The sequence below is a fragment of the Pinus tabuliformis genome, chromosome Q, assembly GCF_031772625.1.
Source record: "Pinus tabuliformis cultivar Carrire ecotype Pingquan chromosome Q, CPIR1, whole genome shotgun sequence".
Classification (NCBI taxonomy): domain Eukaryota; kingdom Viridiplantae; phylum Streptophyta; class Pinopsida; order Pinales; family Pinaceae; genus Pinus; species Pinus tabuliformis.
The window spans coordinates 409,694,819-409,715,692 of record NC_142296.1 but is presented as its reverse complement, the minus strand read 5'-3'; the positions used below and the strand labels follow the sequence as shown (position 1 = coordinate 409,715,692).

The 20,874-nt window shown below is 36.7% G+C and overlaps 1 protein-coding gene across 1 annotated transcript in view; it reads right to left on the bottom strand.

Annotated features, from left to right (window-relative positions):
• LOC149219920 (protein LEAD-SENSITIVE 1-like) overlaps positions 1–1,495 on the bottom strand; it is a 34,501-nt gene extending 33,006 nt beyond the window's left edge. Inside the window, exon 1 of the mRNA XM_089384551.1 lies at positions 1,298–1,495. Coding sequence (XP_089240677.1) covers positions 1,298–1,391 — 94 coding nt within the window. The 5' untranslated portion in view covers positions 1,392–1,495. The remainder of the gene's footprint in view (positions 1–1,297) is intronic.
• Between the last annotated feature and the right edge of the window lie 19,379 nt (positions 1,496–20,874).

Genomic DNA, 20,874 nt, shown 5'->3' with positions numbered 1-20,874 from the left:
TTAGGTGGTGGAGGATGCATGGGAATGGCACTCCAGAGCTTGACCACCTTGATGATTGACTATTGTCATAGACTGTGAGTTCCTCTGGCACTAAGAGGTACTGGTCCACATATATCAAGAAGAACAAAGTTTCCTCTAAGAGTGCGGAGAAGCAAATTGAGGCTTAGAGTACCTTGCATCTTCAATATCGATACAACTAAAACATTTGAAGGAACTAGAAACAAAATGGGATGTTGGTCCAGAGGAGGACACCCAAATTGGTGAGGGGAAGAAAGCAAAATTGTAACAGTGATTTGTTGGGGTACCATTGGACATCGTGGAGGAGACAGAGACATACACTAATAATAATGGTGGTGTGCCTAATGATGCAAACGAACCACTGCAGTGCATGGCAGCAAAAGACCTAGCACAAGCCATTTAATACATGCACCTAGAGAGTAGCTTGTTCATTTCCTTGTTGCTTTAAATTTCAATTTCTATATCCTCCATCATACATGATCATTGAATATTCGACATTTTGGCTTTATTGAAGACTTGAATAAAACATGATAAATTTTGACATGGAATGTCATATGGCGTATAGATGTTTCATTGAATATCATATGATATATGGATGCATAGCAACATGACAAACAAAAACAACTGAGAAATCTCTTTCTGAAAAATTTGCATGATAACCTCAGACAACAGAGAAAGATATCCTACAGCATTATAAAATCTGATGAGAGAAGAACTGGCTGTGATCAACAAAAAAATCCTCAGAGACCTCGATGTTCCATGGGGACGCAATCCCCAGCGATTAGGACACGTCCCTACGTCTTGTCTCAAGGATAGGGGAAGGGCCAAGGACATCCTCTACTGTCCCAAAAATGCAAGGCATGGCTCCCATACATCTCCTGTCATCCTAAAAATAGAGGAAGCAGCTTCCCCATGTACCCGACATCCCAAGGATGGAAAAGCCGGTTGAGAACATCCCCTATTGCTCAAAAGCACAATGGCTGGCTCCGAAAAATCCTTGATCCTGCGTTGCCTTCTATCTAAATTGGGACGGTCGAGACATCCCGGAACCCCCCACATGGAATGCGCAGGCATCCCCAGCCAAGTGATAATTAACTAACATATGCATTCAAATGCATTCCAGATTTTCACCACCCAACTCGGCAAAGTCATGGGTGTATATTTATATAGTTTCCAGCAACATTGATCTTATTAGCAATGGGATTGAATGAGATTTCCTGAAATAGTAACAGAGACTGAAGAAAACATTACAGGGAAATGAGGAGAAAATTGAAAATACCATGATGGGCGTATGTATAGGCAATTCGCCAGGAGTAGATATGATCTCCAGGGCGGATATCATCCCGGCTGATCCTGTTGGACAACAAACCCATTGCTTCTTTTGCTCGCCTTGCACCGACCCGCTTCTTGCCTTCCGCAGATCCAGTATCAATAAGCAATTGCCGTTTTAAATTTTCACAGCCATGGATCAACGATTAGATACCAATTTAATTTTCCAATGTGCACGTCAAGTACTATGGTGTCGTGGTGGGCCCGGACTTGCCGACAAAGACTACCCACTCTTCTTAATATCCCAGGGTTAATAATATCTTAGCCGGTGGTGATTGGGTTCGGTTGAAAATTTTAGCGATGAAATTTTGTTGATAATTTTATTTTTTTTTCATTTTGTTGGAAAAAAGGTATTGGTTAATTTAATTGAAAATTCGTTCATTTTTAATATATAATAAAATGAATCTCCAAAAATTTACCCATTTTAATAATAAGTTTTATATATTTTATTGAATATTCATCTACATCTTATACATATGATTTTTCAAATTAGAATAGTAGTTTACAATATTATATATAAGAAAAATATTAAGTTTTTAAAAAATATTACTAATTTCCAAAATTAAAATAAAATAATATATTTAATTGAAAGTTTTGAAAAAATAATAAAAATTTGAATTGTGAATTTTCCACAATCTACAATTTTTTCATGGTGTTAAAATTCATATATAGTCAAAAATCTAGTTTAAACAACACAAATCAAGATTTGATCAAAAAGATTTTGTTGGATTCTCATTAAAAACTCTAAAATGTCTAATAGTTAGACAACTTCATATATAATTGTGACGATGATATTCAATTAAAATAGAGCCCATGGGGCAGGTCAATTGACAATCATCATGTTATAAAGTATGATGTAGCCATGAGATTCAAGGTTCAAATCCCCGTGGGTCAACCCAACAACATTTGTGAATGGTGGGCAATGATAGGTTGTATCCCCATTACTATTTTGACAACTAATTAAGATAAGTTTTCCTACTGACCACATATATATATATAGAAATAGAAAAGAAAAACAAAAAACAAAACAAACAAACAAACTTTTTTTCTTCTATAAAAGAAGTTTATATATATATAGTACATGGAACATAGAGTTTTATTTTACTTTTTAACCATGGTGAAGTGGTAACTCGAGTAATCTCGGTGAGGCCCAAAATCAAATTTAGTGGTTGTCACTATAACACCAAGAGTATATCCAATAGCTTGTATGCCAGATATACCAGGAATTTATGACTTAGCAAGAGTCAAGACTCCACGAGGGTGGGGGGCCTACTCCTTTTTTCTCAGTAGGAAAAAAACAACAAATCCACAAGGGTGGGGGGCCTACTCCTTTTTTCTCAGTAGGAAAAAAAAAAACAAATTTTCTATTAATAGAAATTGTTTACATATGTCAAATTAATCAAGCTCTTCTAGCATCTATCACCAAGATTGCCAAGATAGACTAATATGACCCATGCTTCCCACCGGGCAATTAGCATCTATCACCAAGATTGCCCAGATAGACTAATATGACCCATGCTTCCCACCGGGAAATTAATAAAAATAATCTTGTTTACAATATCACTATCATTTTTACAAAAAAAGTACCATCAATATATTATCCCCAGCTATATATTATATAAGGTAACTCTATGAGAAAAGCACCAATAAAGAATGCCTTTAGCCATATTAAGTATAGAAAAAAATTCCAGATCCATGACAACAATTGTTGAAGTAAGCCTTGTAGTTGATCTCTCCAAGAAGATAATGATAGCCATCGTTTGATAGTGCATCTGCGATCCCATTTTTCTCTTGGTATATATGAGAAAAAAACAACCTATCAAATATTCTGATCAGATTTTTTTATCCCGTGCATCCAAAAAAAAAAGGATGGGAGGATTAAAAGAGGTCTCGCTCGCAACTCATTGAATGACCGTTATTGAGTCATCATATACATCCATATCCTTTATGGATAAATGGTTACCACATTATAAAACACCCCAGAGTGTTATAATCTTTGCCCTCATGTTAGTGCCCAAACCAGCGAACCAGCTAAAATGATAGAAGTGTCAAGAATTTATGACAATGAATGCACCACTCCCACATTTGTTCATATTAGAGGCCCCATCGAAGAAACCCATCGGATATCATTGTCCAATATCAACCATTTTGATGCATCTCTTCAAACACTTTCCCTCCCAGGGGTCAGTCTCGTTGAGTGAACAAATATTTATATTGATCTAATTGATGTCCATAGGATGATCCTCGAAAATGCTCATATTCCCGCATTTTCAAATTCCCCTATGATAAAGAAAAGCAATGTCCGAATTTTTTTATATCTAAACTTTCAATCCTTTATACAAGCAGCGACCAATGAAGAATTTCAAATTGCATTGATCTTCGATATGCATGGAATAAACCTCCATATGAAAATCACCACCAAACATATGAGCAGAAGGTGGGTCACATCCTCACGGGTTCCCTTGCATAAAATGCACCATCCCGTGCCTATGAACCCATAACAATAAATTGTCCCACGTCGGGATTTTATTTATCCTTGCCAACCAACCAAAGCAAATAATCTTAAGAGGGATCTTCCATGACCAATTTTTTTTAAACCATACCTATTCTCTAGAAACTTGTTGGGGTTGTGTTATAAAATTATAATCCTCCTTCATTGAAACCATACCCTTCTCAATCTTCCCCTCCCGTGTGAAAATGTCCTCCTTATCCCTTAGAAATATATCGCCATGGAAAGAGTATTAACATATCCATCCCAATATGTAGCCAGATCATCGCCAATGCCCAGATCCCATGAGCAGAGCCTAGTTCGACATTGAGTAATAGGGTTTTGAGCTACCAAAATTTATTCAAATAGTAAATGCTTAGATTGAATATGTCTAATGAGTAAAATAGGCATTGTATGATCCCCCAAGAAACCCTGAATCGTGAGCATGCTCTGATATGCCATCTGATGTTACCAACTATCCATAATTTAATTTTAATCAAGCATCTCCAAAAAAAGGACATCATCCTTGGAGCCCTTGCCCCATTCTTAATCCACTTAGACATCGACAAATTATTGAGATATTTCTCCTTAGCAATAGATTTCCAAATACCAAAATAACAAAGCACGTGTCAGAGGCTCTTTACACCTGATGCCCAATTAAGTTTGTCAATGTGTTGAATGCCCCAACCACCAAAATATTTGTCCTTTGAGATATCATCCAAACTAGCTAGATGAATTTTTTTCCCTCTCCCAAATCCAACCCAAATAAAATTGGAAATGATTGATTTAATTCTCATTATGATATTGCGCGACAACAAACATAAGTGCATCCAATAAGCAACGACGCTCTGAAGAACAAATTGAACCAAGATCAATGTGTCTTCGAGAGAAAACCACTTTGAGAACCAATTAGAAAGTTTGCGCTCAAATTTACTTAATAGGCAGTCCCAATATTGCATGCCATACTTATTTGGTTTAATATGGAAACCCAAATATTAAAAACCCATGTCTAAGGAAATGATCTTGACCTTAAAGATGTTTGTTATAGCAACAACCGAGGTTGCATCTGAGGAAGCATTGTTAAAATGGATTTGGAATGATTCATAAAAAGGCTAGAGGTGTAACCAAAATCATAGATAATCTTATGTAACTTTTTCCACTCCTCAACAGAAGAATTTCCCAAAAATAAAAGATCATCCACAAACATTAAGTCGGTAATGGTATTATTTTTAGAGATCCACACCCTCAAGAAAGTACCCTACTATGAGTAGCAACAACCATATGGCTCATCCCATCAATAACCAATAGGACTAAGAGTGGAGAAAAGGAGCACCCCTGCCGGAGGCCTTTGGAAGCCTTAAAAAATTGTGATGGTGCCCCATTTATCAAGACTACAAAATTTACAAAAGTAATGCAGGCCATAATCCAATCAATTGACTTCACAGAGAGACTAATCTTATGTAAGATTAAATGCAAGAAATGCCAATCAATACATCATAGGCTCTTATCATATCCACTTTTAATAAAATGGCATTATTCTTTCTCACCTTAATAGTATGCATGATTTCCTGGGAAATCGCCATAGTGTCCTGAATTTGACAATTTAAAAAAAAAAGCCTAATTGACCTAAAGAAATAAATCCAGAGAGAGTATCCTCATCCGTAGATCTATAAGCTTCAAAATCATTTTGTATAAAATGTTGCATAGAGAAATGGGCCTATAGTCCCTGAAGGATAAAGCCAGAGATACTTTGGATATCAATGTTATGAATGTAGATCTAATAGCCCATGATATCCTGCATGAAATTCTTGATTCTTTTCCCATCATAAGGAGGTCCTTACCCATGTGCTCAAAGAAGTGAAGGAAGAACTCCACTGTCAACACATCGGGCCCAAGACTCTCATCCATGGCCAGTGATTTTAAGACCGCCTGCAATTTCGATATTGAAATTGCCCTTTCCATGCTAGCATTTGCATCTACATCAAACGTATTCGGATATACCTATAATAATTCCAATTATTTGTTAATGTTGACCCCCTCTCGCTCTTGAAATAAATGCCCGAAGTAACTAATAGATTCATCATGAAGATATTTCATAGTATATATCAATCGGCTATCAACACCCTCAAACTCCCATATAGAATTATCACGCCTACACTAAGAGGCAAATCTATGAAAAAAATTGTATTTTTATAATCCTCTACTAACCAAATGGCCCTACTCTTCAATCTTCACTCTGCTTCATGTTAATTTAGAGTGTGTCTCTTTTTCTCCTACACGTCTAGTACCAATTATTTCCATGACTCGGAGAAGTAATCCAAATTAGTTGGGTCATTCAAAGCAACTAATTTCAATCCAATCTCATTTAAGTCTTTACTATTTCGATGCTTCTTATCACCTATCTAGTGTCACACCTTTATCTTCAATGCATATAGTTTTTTGTACACCTGATCCATATGCGGTGTCTCGACTTGGAGAAACCCCTGCATCCATAAATCATGCACTATCTGAGTAAAAGCCCAGTATTTCAACTAGGGATGGCTAAATTTAAAAGGGTAACTCTTATTAACAATATCACAATGCCATTGAAGTATAATAGGAGAGTGATATCACAATATCTCTTAGGCTACCAATGAAATCACGCTCCCCATACATTCTAGCAAATTCTCATGCACCATAAATTTATCCAGCCTCTTAGCTATCCCCTCCAAACATGTGTGTCTATTTCTCCGGGTAGGGACCAATGGAGATGTAAGAATATCAACCATATGATTGGTCTAAAAAAGGCCCTTGAAATATTCCTTTAGGGGATACATTTTACACTTTGAACCCCAAAACTTCTATGCAGATAAGGTCAAATTTAAACCACCTCCAAGATTAATGAGCCAATATTGAGCAAGCCGCATCTGTCCAATTGTTCCCAAAACGCCAACCTAGAATCATATGGAGCATAAATGTTTAATGTGTGAAAACAATGCATGGAGCCATGAGCATATATTGATATAAAAATCCCTACAAAGTATTTGTAAGCTCTAAATCTAACCACCTGAGGATCCCATAAAGCGGTCAATCCCCCTAACTGACCCTGGGCATCAATAACAAAAAAATGCCACCTAGAAGCCATTTTTAAAAAATAAGGCCTAGCCTTTGCCCCCATCGACATCATCTCTTGGATGAGGATAATTGAAGGGCGATCAAGCTTGAGCATATTCCTGAGAGAGACCCATTTATGTTCATTCCCAGGCCCCCGATGTTGATAGACAACACCTTCATGACATAGGAATAACAATGAGCATATCCACTCTAAGAGCCTGGGCATCATAACCATATAGAGAAATAGGTTTGCGAAGGAGTAGAACATGCATCAAATTTCGTAAACAATCTTGAGGAAAGTGGAGACCCTAGTGACAACAGTTTCTGACAACCCCTTTGCTTGCGGCAAATGGTGGCATTCCTCCTAGAATCTAGACTAATAACAGGCCCACCAAGGGAAATGACCGTCAAAGGCTCAGTATCCAGAGTTGAATTATGTCCCAAGATGGTGATGTCACTACCAATGGAATTAGTAGGAGATAAGTCCCTCTAGGAAGACCCGAATTGGATAACCGAGGATTAAGAACCATATGGATAGACCAATATATCACAAGACGGACGCGAAACCATGCCCAGATTGTGGTTGCAATGTAGAAGATGAAGCCAATATGGACAAAACATTATTGAATTTAGGTATAGGTTGATGAATGGTTGACATAATCGAAAGACCCACCCGGATAGAAGGATTGATGAAGGAAGATTCCAAACATTTATGTGTTTCCCTCGACCACCCCCACACCCCCCCCCCCCATAATACATCTTCATTTCAGCAATATCATATTCATGCAAATTATCAAAGGAAGTAGCATAGTCAATGGCATGATCCATACTTGGAGAGGCCACAAATTTGGGAGGGGATAACCCATTTCGAATAGGCATCAAAATAGTGGGAGACTCCTACCTTAAAAAAAATGAACCATCCCCCTAACCAAATTACCTCCTCTAATCCCACAATCGTCGCTAATAGTCTGCAATCAAGTGACCAGTTTCGTGGCACCTTAGGCAACGGAATGGAGTATCTCAATAGTTAATATATTGACAAAATGAAATCTCCCCCCATTTTAAGTCAATTGCAGTTGGCAAACCACCTAAGAATTCTACCTCAAACAATGTCCAAGCAATCCTTTTATTTGGACCCATGATGCTAAATTCCTCGACATATACAAATTTCCCAATTGAATTAACTATCATGACCAAAGCCTACCTAAACCATAATTCTAGTGGGATACCTAGAAGTCTAACCCATTGTAATTTACATCGAGGAATGGTAGAAATGGGGTTAAATCCCACAAACCATGGTTGGAGTGATACAACAACTCCTACCACAAAACCAAGGGATCCCAAGGATCTTATCAATGTCCTCCTCTTGCAAGAAACGAAAATAATACCAATTGTTCATAAACTTACTCACCTTCAGCCTATAACATAATATTGGACCCCAATGAGCATCCAACCACCCGCGTGTATGTACATCTCTAATGTTGTTGAATTCCCACCTGCCAATTAGGGAAAGATGGTGCAAACTCAAAACCTGTTCCCAAAACACATCGCGACCAAAAACCAAGGACTGCATAGATGCATCCACTTTTATTGGCCTTGATTTCCAATCATGGGATGCAAGAGATGGCAATGGACGACCTCATACAATAAAGCGAGCAACATGATCATGTCTAGAGAGATCAACAAGATTCCCTATCGGCACAAAAGTGTCTACCTTCAAATTGTTGCCATATATCTAAGGTAACCATTCCTCTACCTCAATCATTGCCTGAATCAATTATGCGTCACCTAGGGGTTCAGAGCTGAAAGGACAAAACATTTGGCACTTATGTTGATGACAATCCACCCCCACCGGACCCATCTATCAGCAATCATGCACCCCAAGTCCGAGAAAACTCAGGACATACGTCCAAGGTGTCCAAACTCACATATAGACACTTATTAGTTACTGCGTATGAAATAGGATATGTCTCGAGGATATATATCCAATTATGAGCGCGATAATTAATAGCAATAACCCCTCATAAATCCCAAGAATGTCAACCAATACCAACGGCCTATCAAAGCAAGAGAAAGACGAAACCCACACGAGATCTACCTAGTCAATCCACCTGAATGATAGACAGATGGAAAGATAGGTATCCCCAAAAATGTCCATGACAACCCCTTGTTGAAATCAACTACCACCTCCCGATTACCATAAGCAACAAGCATGACCCGCAAGAGATGAGGTGGCACATCAAGTGGTTCTAACCCAAAAGTGAGTCAACACACCAGATAAAAAATAGAGAGAAAATATGGTCAAAACACCACCTACCCTATAGAGAATGATAATCCCCACAACACCTTGAAATGACCAATGAGAGATATACCCAAGGACCATTAATTAAAGCTAGAAATCCATAAAGATCTAAGAGTTTAACTGAGTCCAATAGAATCGAACGGTAGAAATGACATATAACCAAAGCCCCCCACTTACCAATATCCCATTAAAGCTAATGAAATAATCGTTGTATGCCTCTTTAGCTTTGAGTCCAAAAGGAAAGGATAATGTAGGAAAACCTAGATTCTCCTACCACAACGACCATCCATCCATAGTAGAATCGATGAAGAAAACAATGATACTGATGTACCCAGATAGATACCACATACACATGATGCCACCAGATTATAATGGTATCCAGATAAGAGAAAGATTCATCCAAAACTACCTCGAACAATAAACCCAACGATAATATGAGAGGTCAACCCTGCATTAAGGTAAACCAAAAATGGTACAAAGATAAACATAGCAACACAAATTCACCAAGCGACCCCAACACCAATATGTTCGTATCTAAATAGATATAACACCCTAATTAGTTGTTGTTGATTCTCCAAAAATACCCTACAACAAAAACAAGCTTTGAGATACTTGAAATAAGTATTCATGCAAGTTATATCGATGCCAACATCCACTGAAGCTTCAATGATGCTCGATGGAGACTAGAAATCGGCCCAAGCACTATCACCGTAGGAACTAATGCATGAATCCACATTCACACCATTGTCGCCCTTCACAAAACATCATGATGCAGCCAAACTACCATGACCAAGAAGCCAGCCAAAAGATACAAGAGACCGCCCATGTGATGGGGCAAAACCATAATAGATACAAGAATAAGTGTTGCAACACATGTCCACCAAATGACCCCAACACCAAAATACTCACAAATAAACTAATAACACCCTGTACAAGCCGCCATTTCTTGAAAGATACCCTACAGAAAAAACAAGCTTTGGGATACTTTAAATGCCCTGGAAGAAACTAAAACGTTGTGAGCTTCCACCAAAACTCCATCGATACTCAATGGAGACTAGAAACTAGCCCAAGCCCTATCACCATAGAAACAATTGCCCAAATCCATGCACATCACAGTCGCCCACCACAGTCAACTAGTCACCCATGTGTCATTGTTATCATTGTGAACCCTTTTGGGAGCCTACTCCTTAAGCCTTATCACAACAAGGCCAAAGATGTCCCCCCATGGGATTTGAAACCAGCTGGAGGAGATCACATCCCATTGTGCCAACCACTCTGTCATCGCATGAGAAGACGAAACATAGAATAATTAGAGAATGGGTACATTGTTAAGGTACTTCTTGTATAATAATCATTCCTTCAAAATCTTGTGGGTGTCCTTCCAAGTAAAAGTTATAGTGGTAGTGATGTAAATAGACCTCAAGCCAATCCCCTCATGGGACGATCGAGTGGTTGGTACAATGGGATGGTATCCCCTCCACCCGATTTCAAATCTCATAGGGGGGCATCTTAGGCCCATTGTGATATGGCTCAAGGAGTAGGCTCCCCCACTCTTGTGGAATCTTGACTCTTGCTAAGTCATAAATTCTTGGTATATCTTGCTTATGTGCTCTTGGATATACTCTTGGTGTTATAGTGACAACCACTAGGTTTCATTTTAGCCTTCGCTAAGATTACTCCAACAAGTTATCGATTCACCATGGTAAAGAACCAAAAAAAGGAAGAAGAATAAGAATAGAACTGCCCCTTACTCTAGTTAAAAAATTATTATTATTATTATTATCTAAAGGAATCGACAACTAGACCAGTCTTGTACTTGCGTGATACGGGGTTGATTCCAACCGCTACCACTATAATCTCTAAGTGAACCATGTTGCCCCAGCTCGCAACCTATGAGTAAACTGAAGGGATTTGAACCTTGAACCTCTTGAAACATAATACTTCATTTCCATAACCATCGTGAAATGCTTTGGATGATTAAAAAATAAAAATTATATAATGTATAATTATAATGATATAGATAAATACTATAAAATTTAAAACATTTTAAAAATAATATTTAATTATGATGATATGGATAAATAATATAATAGTGATGTGGAGGTTGATGTGCTTCTTGACCTCATAAAATAAAATATTTAATAATGTGTTATTTTTTCTCGATAGGATCACTTTTATACGTAACTTTCAAAAGTTTTAATCAATACCTTTTTCATTTTTCAATAAAAAGTAGGTATATGTTGATTATTTAGCTTATCCTTTTTCAAAACTATAATTAGTCTCCGAAAATAATAGAATTAAAGAAGGATTTTAAATTATTCCATTCAAAATTTTAATATGTAAAATCTACCACGTGCTTTCTATCGTTTCAGTAAGAGTGGATATATCTATATTTTAGTTCTCTCTTTCCCATACTATGAATATTTTTAAACAATAAAATATTTATTTTAATGTTGAATTAAAAAATATTTAAAACATGTATATTTTTTTTTATTAATTTGAATTTATAAATGTTATTTAAAAATATATATATATATTAATAATAATGGGAAAAAAATATATTAAAGTTATAAATATTATTATTATTTTTAAATTTATATTAATTTTTTAAAATATAAATGTTTTTACATGTAAGTTTATATATTTGAAAAATTGGTTCATTGAATTCCTAAAAATCCAAAATTTGGTCGAGATTTTCATCATTTTTTGTAAAAATAAAAATATTAATTTATTTTCTTAATTTTAAAGATAATCATTTTGTTTAATTTATTTTCTTAATTTTAAAGATAATCATTTTGTTTAATTTATTTTCTTAATTTTAAAGATAATCATTTTGTGAAAATAATTGGATTGAAAAATAATAAGGGTAATATTTACTTAAGAGTTAGTATTTTCGAGGATGGCATGAGGGGAAGGGGTGCTTTATGGCCCTGAGAAAGATAAAGTTGTAGAGTATTTATGGGGCTTATGATGTATGACAAATAACCAAGTTGAAGCTTATGCCCTCTACCACGTGATTTAGTTCGCTAAAGAAAATTAGGTAGCTTCTCTCACTGTTTTGGGAGACTCCCTCCTTCTTATTCAACATTTGGTGAGGGGCTCCTCTGTGAGGGACAAAACATTAAAAGGTATTATGAAAAGAATTAAGAAATTAGTGGAAGAGTTCTCTTCAATAGCATAGTTCCATGTTCTCTATGATCTCAATAAAGACGCAGACTTATGTGCTAACAAAGGATATAAATTAAGATTGGGGCATCTAAAAATAAATGGTTGAATGAGACTCTCTCCTATCCCTTAGAGCTAAATGAATTGACATTACACAACTATGAAGGATTAATTTTGGTTTTTGGTGAGTCAGTTTTGTAAAGCATATACTTCCTAAACCTTGTTTTTTTGTTGTCTAATTTGGAGTCTCTTTAGAAAAAATTATAGTTTTGTTCGATAAGAGAGCTCAAGATTTTTTTGTGAAGATAAAACTATGTACTACTTGATGTATTTGTTGTGATCAAAGCACAAACTTACATATAAATACAAAATTCTCATTCCAATTAAAAAAAAGGTGTAAGTTAGTATTTTCCTTAAAATTATGTTTTATTTTGTGAAACTTAAAATAGGAATTATATTTATCTAAAATTTTCATGATTTTCAACAAAAATATATATATATAAATTTTTATTTTTATTTTTATTATAAAGATAATAATCATTTTGTAAAAATAATTGAATAAGAGTTAGTACATTTCTTAAAATTATGCTCTTGTTGGTTGCAGCTTAAAAATATTTGTATATTTATTTATGAAATTTTCATCTTTTTCAATAAAAGTATATATGAATTGGTGTTTTAATTTTAAAGATATAACCATTTTGTTAATTTAATTGAATTGAGAAATAAAAAGGTAATAGTTGCAAAGGAGTTAGTGTCTCCCTTAAAATTATGCTTGGGTTTAAAACTAGCAATTGCACCAGATGTTGGAAAGGAAACATCATAAGGCAATAGCATATGGAAGAGTATAAATGAAGAGAGATGTGAAAGTAAAGCATCAAAGCTACTAGATACTTAACTAGAGAAAACCAAAACTTACCATTAGGGCCTTCTCTTTGATGTTTCGATGTTCACTTCCTATGTCATCCTCCTGAAAGTTCTAAGTAATTCTTTGTCATTTGAAGTCTTTTTCTACACCTCATCATTCATTTTACCCCCTCAGGATTTTCCTTGCCTTCTTCATTGAAGATAACACCATCTTGTTGCGAATGCAACTTTTCTGAGTTGTCTCCAGAAGTCGTTTGCCTCTGCTTGATGTACAACATTTCAAATAGAGGAGCACCCCTACCAATGTCAATTTTCACTTCCTGCTTAATACAAGCCTAGTCATCATATACATCCATATCCTTTATGGATAAATGGTTAACACGGTAAAAAACACCCCAGAGTATTATAATATTTTCCCTCGTGTTAGTGCCCAAATTAGTAAACCAACTGAAATGATAGAAGTGTCTAGAATTTATGACAATGAATGCGCCACTCCCACATTTGTTCATATTAGAGGCCCCGTTGAAGAAAGCCACCAGATATCATTGTCCAATATCAACCATTTTGATTCATCTCTTCAAACACTTTCCCTCCCAAGGGTCAATCTTGTTGAATTGTGAACAAATATTTATATTGATCTAATTGATGTCCATAGGATGATCCTCGAAAATGCTCATATTCCCGCTTTTTAAAATTCCCCTAGAAAAGCAATGTCCGAATTTTTTTATATCCAGACTTTCAATCCTTTATACAAACAACCATCGATGAAGAATTTCAAATTGCATTGATCTTCACTATGCGTGGAACAAACCTCCATATGAAAATCACCACCGGATATATGAGTAGAAGGTGGGTCACATCCTCATGGGTTCCCTTGCATAAAATGCACCATCCTGTGCCTATGAACTCACAACAGCATAAATTGTCCCACGTCGGGATTTTATTTATCCCTACCAACCAACCAAAGCAAATAATATTAAGAGGGATCTTCCATGACCAATTTTTTTAAACCATACCTATTCTCTAGAAACTTGTCGAGGTTGTGTTATAAAATTATAAACCTCCTTCATTGAAACCATACCATGCTCAATCTTCCCCTCCCGTGTGAAAATGTCCTCCTTATCCCTTAGAAATATATCGGCCATGGAAAGATTATTTACATATCCATCCCAATATGTAGCCAGATAATCGCCAATGCCTAGATCCTGCGAGCAGAGCCTAGTTGGACATTGAGTAATAGGGTTTTGAGCTACCAAAATTTGATTCAAATAGTAAATTCCTAGATTTTGAATATGTATAATGAGAAAAATAAGCATTGTATGATCCCCCAAGAAACCTTGAATCGGATCTAACTAGATCTCAACTCTGAGCCTGCTCTAATATCCCATCTGATGTTACTAATCATCCATAGTTTAATTTTAATCAAGCCTCTCCAACAAAGTGACACCATACTTGGAGCCCTTGCCCCATTCTTAATCCACTTAGACATTGACGAATTATTGAGATATTTCTCCTTAACAATAGATTTCCAAATACCAAAACAAAAAAGCACATGTCAGAGGCTCTTTACACCCGATGCCCAATTAAATTTGTCAATGTGTTGAATGCCCCAACCACCAAAATCTTTGTCCTCTAGGATATCACCCAAACTAGCTAAATGAATTTTTTTCCCGCTTCCAAATCCAACCCAAATAAAATTGGTAATGATCGATTTAATTCTCATTATGATATTGCACGACAACAAATATAAGTGCATCTAATAAGCAACGACGCTCTGAAGAACAAATTGAACCAATATCAACGTGTCACAAAGAGATAACCACTTTGAGGACAAATTAGAAAGTTTGCACTCAAATTTACTTAACATGCAATCCCAATCTTGAATGCCATACTTATTTGGTTTAATATGGAAACCCAAATATTAAAAACCCATGTCTAAGGAAATGATCTTGACCTCAAAGATGTTTGTTATAGCAACAACCGAGGTTGTGTCTGAGGAAGCATAATTAAAATGGATTTGGAATGATTCATCAAAAGGCCAAAGGCGTAACCAAAATCAGAGATAATCTGATGTAAATTTGCCACTCCTGAACAGAAGAATTTCCCAAAAATAAAATATCATCCACAAACATTAAGTGGGTAATGGTATTATTTTTAGAGATCCACACCCTCAAGAAAGTACCCCTACTATGAGTAGCAACAACCATGTGGCTCATCCCATCAATAACCAACAGGAATAAGAGTGGAGAAAGGGAGCACCCCTGACGGAGGCCTTTAGAAGCCTTAAAAAATCCTGATGGTGCCCCATTTATCAAGATTGCAAAATTTACAGAAGTAATGCAGGCCATAATCCAATCAATTGACTCCACAGAAAGACTAATCTTGTGTAAGATTAAATGCAAGAAATGCAAATCAATACAATCATAGGCTTTTATCATATCCACTTTTAATAAAATGGCATTATTCTTTCTCACCTTAATAGTATGCATGATTTCCTGAGAAATTTCCCATAGTGTTCTTAATTTGACAATTTAAAAAAAAAAACTTAATTGGTCTAAAGAAATAAATCTAGAGAGACTATCCTTCATCCATAGATCTATAAGCTTCAAAATCATTTTATATAAATGATGCACAGAGAAATGGGCCTATAGTCCTTGAAGGATAAAGCCGAAGATACTTTGGATATCAATGTTATGAATGTAGATTTAATAGCCCCTGATATCCTGCATGAAATTCTTGATTCTTTTGCCATCGTAAGGAGGTCCTTACCCATGTGCTCAAAGAAGTGAAGGAAGAAATCCACTGGCCACACATTGGGCCCAGGACTCTGGCCAGTGATTTTAAGGCCGCCTGCAATTTCGATATTGAAATTACCCTTTCCATGCTAGCATTTGTATCCACATCAAACATATTCGGATATACCTACAATAATTCCAATTGTTTGTCAATGTTGACCCCCTCTTGCTCTTGTTATAAATGCCCGAAGTAGCTGATATCTTCATCATGAATATATTTCATAGTATATATCAATCAACTATCAACACCCCTACACTCCCATTTAGAATTATCACGCCTACACTTAGAGGCAAATCTATGAAAAAAATTGTATGTTTTTAACCCTCTGCTAAACAAATGGACCTACTCTTCTATATCCACTCTGCTTCTTGTTAATTTAGAGTATGTCCCTTTTTCTCCTCCAGGTCTAGTACCAATTATTTTCATGACTCATAGAAGTAATCTGGATTAGTTGGGTCATTCAAACCAACTAATTTCCATCCAATCTCATTTAAGTCTAGTGTTGCACCTTTATCTTCAATGCATACAGTTTTTGTATACCCGATTCATATGCGGTGTCTCGACTTGGAGAAACCCCTGCATCCATAAATCATGGACTATCTAAGAAAAATCCTGGTATTTTAACCAGAGATGGTGAAATTTAAAAGGGTAACTATTATTAACAATATCACAACGCCATTGAAGTATAATAGGAGAGTGATCTGAAAATATCTCTGAGGCTACCAATGAAATCACCCTCCCCATACATTCTAGCAAATTCTCATGCACCATAAATTTATCTAGCCTCTTAGATATCCCCTCCAAACCTGTGTGTTCGTTTCTTCAGGTAGGGACTAATGGAGATGTAAGAATATCCACCATATGATTGGTCTCAAAAAGGTCCTTGAAATATTCCTTTAGGGGATACATTTCACACTTTGAACCCCAAATCTTCTATGCAAATAAAGTCAAATTTAAATCACCTGCCAAGATTAATGAGCCAATCTTGAGCAAGCCACATCTATCCAATTATTCCCAAAACACCAACCTAGAATCATATGGAGCATAAATGTTTAATGTGTGAAAACAATGCATGGAGCCATGAGCATAACTTGATAGAAAAATCCCTACAAAGGATTTGTAAGCTCTAAATTTAACCACCCGAGGATCCCATAAAGCGGTCAGTCCCCCTAACTGACTCTGGGCATCAATAATGCAAAAATGCCACCTAGAAGCCATTTAAAAAAAATAAGGCCTAGCCTTTGCCCCCATTGACATCGTCTCTTGGATGAGGATAATCGAAAGGCTTGAACATATTCCCGAGAGAGACCCATTTATGGTCATTCCCCAGGTCCCTAATGTTGATAGACAACACCTTCATGACATAGGATTAACAACAAGCATATCCACTCTAAGAGCCTGGGCATCATAACCATATAGAGAAATAGGTTTGCGAAGGAGTAGAACATGCATCGAATTTCGTGGACAACCTTGAGGAAAGTGGAGACCCTAGTGACAACAGTTTCTGACGACCCCTTTGCTTGCGTCAAATGGTGACATTCCTCCTAGAATCTAGACCAATAACAGACCCCCCCCTAGGGAAATGACCGTCAAATGCTCAATATCCATAGTTGAATTATGACCCAAGATGGCGATGTCACTACCAATGGAATTAGTAGGAGATAAGTCCCTCTAGGAAGACTCGAATTGGATAACCGAGGATTAAGAACCAGATGAATAGACCATTATATCACAAGACGGACGCGAAACCATGCCCGGGCTGTGGTTGCAATGTAGAAGATGAAGCAAATCTGGACGAAACCTTCTTGAATTTAGGAATAGTTTGATGAATGGTTGACACAACCAAAAGACCCATCCGAATAGAATGATTGATGAAGGAAGATTCCAGACATCTATGTGTTTCCCACGACACCCCCCCCCCCTCCCCTCCCAATAATACATTTTCATTTTAGCAATATCATATTCATGTAAATTATCAAAGGAAGTAGCATAGTCAATGACATGATCCATACCTAAAGAATCCACAAATTTGGGAGGGGATAACCCATTTCGAGTAGGCATCACAATAGTGGGAGACTCCTACCTTTGAAAAAATAAACCATCCCCCTAACCAAATTGCCTCCTCTAATCCCACAATCATCACTAATAGTCTGCAATCAAGTGACTAGTTTCGTGGCACCTTAGGCAACAGAAGGCAATATCTCAATAGTTAATATATTGACAAAATGAAAGCTCCCCCCATTTTAAGTCAATTGCAGTTGGCAAACCACCTAAGAATTCCACCTCAAACAATGTCCAAGCAATCCTTTTATCCGGACCCACGATGCTACATTCCTCGACATATACAAATTTCCCAATTGAATTAACTATCATGTCCAAAGCCTACTTAAACCATAATTCTAGTGGGACCCAGAAGTTTAACCCATTGTAATTTACGCCGAGGAATGGTATAAATGGGTTAAATCCCACAAACCATGGTTGGAGTGATAAAAAAACTCCCACCACGAACCCAAGGGATACCAAGGATCTTATAAACGACCTCCTCTTGCAAGAAACAAAAATAATACCAGTTGTTCATCGACTTACTCACCTTCAGCCTATAACATAAGATTGGCCCCAAGTGAGCATCCAACCACCCACGTGTATGTACATCTCTCATGTTGTTGAATTCCCACCTTCCAATCAAGGAAAGATGGTGCAAACTCAAAACCCGTTCCCAAAACACATCGTGACCAAAAACCAGGGATTGCATAGATGCATCCACTTTTAATGGCCTTGATTTCCAATCATGGGATGCAAGAGATGGGAATGGAGGACTTGATACAGTAAAGCGAGCAATATGATCTTGTTTAGAGAGATCAACAAGATTCCCTGTTGGCACAAAAGTGTCTGCCTTCGAACTGTTTCCATATATCTGAGGTAACCATTCCTCTACCTCAATCATTGCCTAAATCAATTATGCGTCACCTAGGGGTTCAGATCCATGAAAGGACGAAACATCTGGCACTTATGTTGATGACAATCCACCCCCACCGGACCCATCTATTAGCAATCATGCACCCCAAGTCCAAGAAAACTTAGGACATACGTGCAAGGTGTCCAAACTCACATATAGACACTTATTAATTGCTGCGTATGAAATAGGATATGTCTCGAGGATATATATCCAATTATGAGCGCGTCAATTAATAGCAATAACCCCTCATAAATCCCAAGAATGTCAACCAATACCAACGGCCTATCAAAGCAAGAGAAAGATGAAACGCACACGAGATCTACCTAGTCAATCCACCTGAATGATAGACAGATGGAAAGATAGGTATCCCCAGAAATGTCCATGACAACCCCTTGTTGAAATCAACTACCACCTCCTGATTACCATAAGCAACAAACATGACCCGCAAGAGATGAGGTGGCACATCAAATGGTTCTAACCCAAAAGTGAGTCAACACACCTGATAGAAAATAGAGAGAAAAGATGGTCAAAACACCACTAACCATATAGAGAATGATAATCCCCACAACACCTTGAAATGACCAATGAGAGATATACCCAAGGAGCATTCATTAAAGCTAGAAATCAATAAATATTTGAGCGTCTAACTGAGTCCAATAGAATCGAATGGCAGAAATGACATATAACCAAAGCCCTCGACTTACCAATATCCCATTAAAACTAATGAAATAATTGTTGTATGCATCTTTAGCTTCGAGTCCAAGAGGAAAGGATAATGTAGGAAAACCTCGACTCTCCAACCACAAAGACCATCCATCCATAGTAGAATCGGTGAAGAAAACAATGATACTAATGTACCCAGATAGATACCCCATACACATGATACATCCAGACAAGAGAAATATTCATCCAAAACTACCTCGAACAATAAACCCAACAATAATATGAGAGGTCAACCTTGTATTAAGGTAAACCAAAAATGGTACAAAGATAAACGCAGCAACACAAATTCACCAAGCATCCCCAGCACCAATATGTTCGTATCTAAACAGATATAACACCCCAATTAGTTGTTGTTGATTCTCGAAAAATACCCTATAACAAAAACAAGCTTTGAGATACTTGAAATAAGTATTCATGCAAGTTATATCGATGCCAACATCCACCGAAGCTTCATTGATGCTCGATGGAGACTAGAAATCGACCCAAGCACTATCACCGAAGGAACTAATGCACGAATCCACATTCACACCATTGCTGCCCTTCACAAAACATCATGATGCAGCCAAACTACCACGACCAAGAAGCCAACCAAAAGATATAAGAGATTGCCCATGTGATGGGGCAAATCCATAATGTTGAAAATGGCAACAAGAAATGCTAAAAATAGAAGTGCTAAAAATAGCACTGCTAAAAATAACAGTTTGGGTACTAGTGCTGGATTAAGCAATAGGGAATGAAAAATGGAAGTGTTAAAAATAGCATTGCTATTTTTAGCAGTTCAGGATGGATTCCTATTTTAGTCAGTCCCTGGACTAAAAATAGAAAGTAAAATTCGAATTTGAACTTAACAACTGTTTGAAAATAAATTAATTAATTCTCCATGAGTTAATTAGTTGTGAAAAATCAAACATGAAGTCTATGTGAGGACATGCAATAGTTTATCTATTAATTGAGGAATTTATCAATCAATTAAAGAGATAAGGACGAGTTCTAATTTGAGTAGTAATTAGTTGGCTCAGTTAACTGAGTCAAGTCCAATTATATTTGATTTAAACAGTTTGTTTAAATTAAGTAAGTTCAGTTAGTTAATGCATGTTAACATATAACTGTTGTTCTTCAGATAACTGAATATTTTCTCAT